Here is a 4,364-nt window from a genome sequence, read left to right as displayed (position 1 = left end):
TATAAAACTGCCATTGCAGTAGGCAGGTATATTGAGATAATAAAAGATGCACTGAATTTTGTTACAGTGAAATAAATAAATTTTAACTTTAAATTAAAACTTTGGTTGAATGAAGTTTAAAAAGTGAGCTGTATATTGAACGCCATAACTATATCAAATGTTGGCAATAAGGTTTATAGAATGTTTTTGCTGTTGTCATTTCGTACTGGGAGTACAGTGTACCTACACACTTTATTTGAAATAAAATTAGTTATAAAATCATGTGAGAATTATAAACCATCAGCACAGCAAGTAGGCTATTGGATTTGGTTTGCAGTCTAGTAAAGTATCAAACTGTAGCCACTGTGAAATACCTACCACATGGGTGTATATAAATAATAAACACATTGTAATGCACACCGTAGTAAAAGTTGATGTATTAGGTAATACTTAAAACTAAGTGAGATAATTGTAACTCACACTACCTACAATTGTGTATGAGTGGACAATGACTTACATTTTAAAAATGTATTGTACTCTTTAACAGTAAGTGTCATATGCAATAAGTGCATTTATATTAAATCACATGATAAGTTGAATATAAGGTTTATGTTACACTAATAGAAGCATTCATGATATGATTCAAATTATTTTTTAAAGAGTCTTCAATGTGATAAATAGGGATGAGAAGTTATAGGATTTGCATATTTTTTTCTGTATCTTTTATTTATAGCTAGGTGAGCTAAAAATCTGTTTTATAACCTAATGAATCGAAATTTGGTATTTAAATTTTGCATATTTTTGCATATATTGGTAGTTTTCTTAAAAGTTGCATATTCATGTTTTTTTGTGCATAAAAATGCATATTTAGTAAAATTATGTGGAATTTAATACAACTGACATGAAAAATTTATTATTTTATAGAATTGTATCTGTTCGTAGTCTGCAATAATCAATAAAATAAAAATGCAGATAATAAATTTGAAAATTGTAGAATTGTAACATTTAATAGTAGGTAGGTATATAAAAGTAAATCTAGGATTAGTATCTTATCTAATCGTTTATTACTCAATTAGTCTGACTAGTGACAACCGTTGTTGTATAATCTAATCGTTTATAGATATATCAATATCAATATAATATGTGAGTGTTTGACGTCTTTACGTTATTTTAATTCAATTAGTCTAGTGACAACCGTTGTTGTACAATCGTATGTTCGTCCGTGTGTTTGTTTGGTTTAGAAACATAATTTAAAATGCCGAAAGTGAATGGAATAAAGAAATACATTACAGAATTTGGTGAACAAGTTTTTTCTACAGATGGTGACATTTTATTTTGTAAAATTTGCTCTGTTAAAGTTAACTCTGACAAAAGATTTACCGTTACGCAGCATTTAAAAACATCCAAACATGAGCGAATGCTGAACCGTAAACAAAATTTTCAAACTCAACAATTATTCACACTAAGTACATCAAGTAATTCAAAAAAATCGCATTTTTCAAAAGATTTATGTAAACCCAACTAGCACCAAAATGTTCATAGCTTATGAAATGAATATTCATCTTATTCAAACAGAATATTCATATCTTATTTTTGAATAGTCTATCATTCTTCTATCAATCTGATAATATAATCAAAAAATGGTCAAATGCACCACTTTTAATCATTCTATGAATATGCTATCAATGTGCAATATGCTATCAATAGTGTATTTCTATTATTCATAGTATATTAATAATTAATAATAGAATATTCAAAGTTTATTCAAACTAGAATTGTCATAGAATAATATAATAATAATATGAAGAGACTCACCAAATCAATGTACTATAAATATTCTTTTCATATTAAAAATAAATAGGTACCTTTCATTCAAAATTGGCTAATCATAGAATAATATAATATTGATATGAAGATATCAATAAAATTAAGAACTATGAAGATTCATTTCATATAATGTATGAATTTAAATATATAATATACCTAAAACGTTTTTTATTACATTACCTATTATTTTTATATGATTTATGACCAGCTCCCATAAGTTTTTTAGAATCTATTACCGTTTTTTTTAAATAATGGACCTATTCACAACACTCATCCTGGTTTTCAACTTCATCTAGCTACAACTTTTCTTACATACCAAATCTTTATATATATGCTTGCGTTACCTTGCACAAGTAACCTAAATATCTTAACTTCTAAATTTAAATTATATTTTAAGTTCCGAGTAAATCTAAGGTACTTCATTACGTCCATTTCATCTCACCACACTCCCAATTGTATAAACTTATGAAACTCTGTCTTTATTAATATGTATTGAATATTAATTTAAAAATTTAAAGTATCAACAAATTTATTTAGATTAAAAAAACAATTTATTTATTATATATAAACCTAGGTAGTTATAAAAAAAAAAAAAATACATTTTAATGTTAACCTTTAGTGGCCGACCTGGCTGAACACTTGAAAACAAAATATTGCTAATAATTAGTTAGGTATTAATATTAATATTCGTGGTAATCTTGAGTCTTTCGCTCGCTTTTGAAAGCCATATGCTTGCAGCAGCTTCAATGTCCTTGGTCGAAGTTTCGTTAAATTTAGAAGAAGACTGTATTGCTTCTAAAATAAATAATTACATACAATTATAAATAATTTCTAAATAATACCAGGTATCATGCATATTAACTATCCCAGTTATCCGTTTAAGACATGCGTGCATCATTCAAAATTAATACTTTGTCTCACGCACACATATAATATTATAAAATATCCTCTCCACATTTCTCTCATTACGATTACATTATTGAAATTTAGTTATCAATTAACCATTATAACAATTTAAAAAAATAATATCAATTCTGTTTAGCTATAGCTATTATATTTTTTAATATTTTAATTTTTAAGAAAGTAATTAGTTTAATTTTTTTAGTTGGTTTATAGTTGAACCTTATTATTATAATTTTCTTAAAAACAAAATATTACAAAAAAATAATGTTTATTCTCTATGATTATTATATAATAATATTAAATATTATAATAACTTAATTCTATAATATTGAAAGTCGTTTAAGTTAATACAAATCTAAAATGTATTTTTACTTGTAAGCAAAGAAGACAAAATTGTTTTGTTGAAAGGTATTTTGTTTCCTTTGTGCCCTGTGTAGCTATATGATTTGGCATACTCATCAGTAATAATTTTTTTTAAGATACGCCTTACTCCTTGTTTAAAGTTATCACCACCAATTTTTGATAACATATTTACCTTAAAAATACATATTTAATTCATAGAATCAAAGAAACAATATAATATCTACAATTAGGTATAATTATATATACAATAGCCCACAAAAATACATAACTATATAATATGTTTATTTACTAATTATTGCAATTACTTACAGTTTGATCATATATAAGGTTGTCGTCTGTTAAAGCTTCTTTAAAAATATTTAATTCATCGCTAGTTGATATTGGGAGCATTTCATATATTTTTTCAAATTGTTGATTAGATGATGATGGTGGAACCATCAGATTTTTTTGATTATCTTGGATGTTACTGACTATCAACATTATGGTGTGCAAGTACTCTCCATGTTCCCTTTGCCTAGCGTTTAATGTTACTAGTTGTCTGATTATTTGTTTTTGAACTTCTATATAAATCAAACCAATAATGTAATAAAATTAAAAACAAATAATATAATCAAATTTGAAATACATATTGCTTGTTTAATTATAAAAACATATGATAGTAAAATAAACCTATTTGGTTTTTTTTCTTTTTATTAAAAAAAAAAAAAACTAGAATATAGATATTTATGGTAAATAGATTAATGGAATTTTATTTAGAATTTAAAATGATGGTAATTGGCTTGGTCAGTGTTAATAACATTTTCGATTAATTCAGAACTTCGTTTAGGAATAAGTTGACTCCCAGATAGCAAAAAAAGATTTTATTGACATCAAAATATTATTTATTTGTTAATGATATGATTATATAATTATTAGGATTTCATCACATTCTGATTAAAATGATGATATTTTAATAATTATATATTGTTGTTTGGCCACTAGTCTGAGGATAGATGAATGATACAATTATATTGTTAATTTATGATTTTTTTTTAAATGTCATATGAACATTTTTTTGATACATTTTAAAAATGTTACCCTTCAACCATAAATTAACATCATTTATTTTAAATTAATTTGTTATTATAAAATAATCATTTTTATATTGTTATTTTTCTAACTATTATTTGATGATCCTTATCTTAAATTAATTTGATATTATTTTAGACATTTCTTAAGATTATTATTTTTTAATATAATTCTGATGGTAATTTTAAATTATAATTAATTTTAATATTAATAAATAGTTGATA

General features: G+C 24.3%; 1 protein-coding gene across 1 annotated transcript; it reads right to left on the bottom strand.

Moving 5' to 3' along the window:
- Positions 1-2,450: 2,450 nt before the first annotated feature.
- LOC132933974 (uncharacterized) lies at positions 2,451-3,569 on the bottom strand. Its single transcript, XM_061000246.1, has 3 exons — positions 3,382-3,569; positions 3,082-3,244; positions 2,451-2,601 (listed from the first exon to the last, which is right to left on the bottom strand). Exons 1-3 carry the CDS (start codon positions 3,550-3,552, stop codon positions 2,474-2,476), a joined length of 462 nt encoding a protein of 153 aa, XP_060856229.1. The 5' UTR covers positions 3,553-3,569; the 3' UTR covers positions 2,451-2,473.
- Positions 3,570-4,364: the final 795 nt, after the last annotated feature.

The sequence above is a fragment of the Metopolophium dirhodum genome, chromosome 1 (genome assembly GCF_019925205.1).
Source record: "Metopolophium dirhodum isolate CAU chromosome 1, ASM1992520v1, whole genome shotgun sequence".
NCBI lineage: Eukaryota > Metazoa > Arthropoda > Insecta > Hemiptera > Aphididae > Metopolophium > Metopolophium dirhodum.
The sequence above is the reverse complement of the archived record's forward strand: the minus strand, read 5'-3'. Positions and strand labels throughout refer to the sequence as shown.

Excerpts from the sequence above, each read along its gene's own strand:
- LOC132933974 (XM_061000246.1), bottom strand. The coding sequence starts at position 3,552 with ATGTTGATAGTCAGTAACATCCAAGATAATCAAAAAAATCTGATGGTT. Across the intron at positions 3,245-3,381 it reads ACCTTATATATGATCAAACT|GTAAATATGTTATCAAAAAT; the intron begins GTAAGTAATTGC and ends TGTATTTTTAAG. Across the intron at positions 2,602-3,081 it reads TTTGTCTTCTTTGCTTACAA|AAGCAATACAGTCTTCTTCT; the intron begins GTAAAAATACAT and ends TATTTATTTTAG.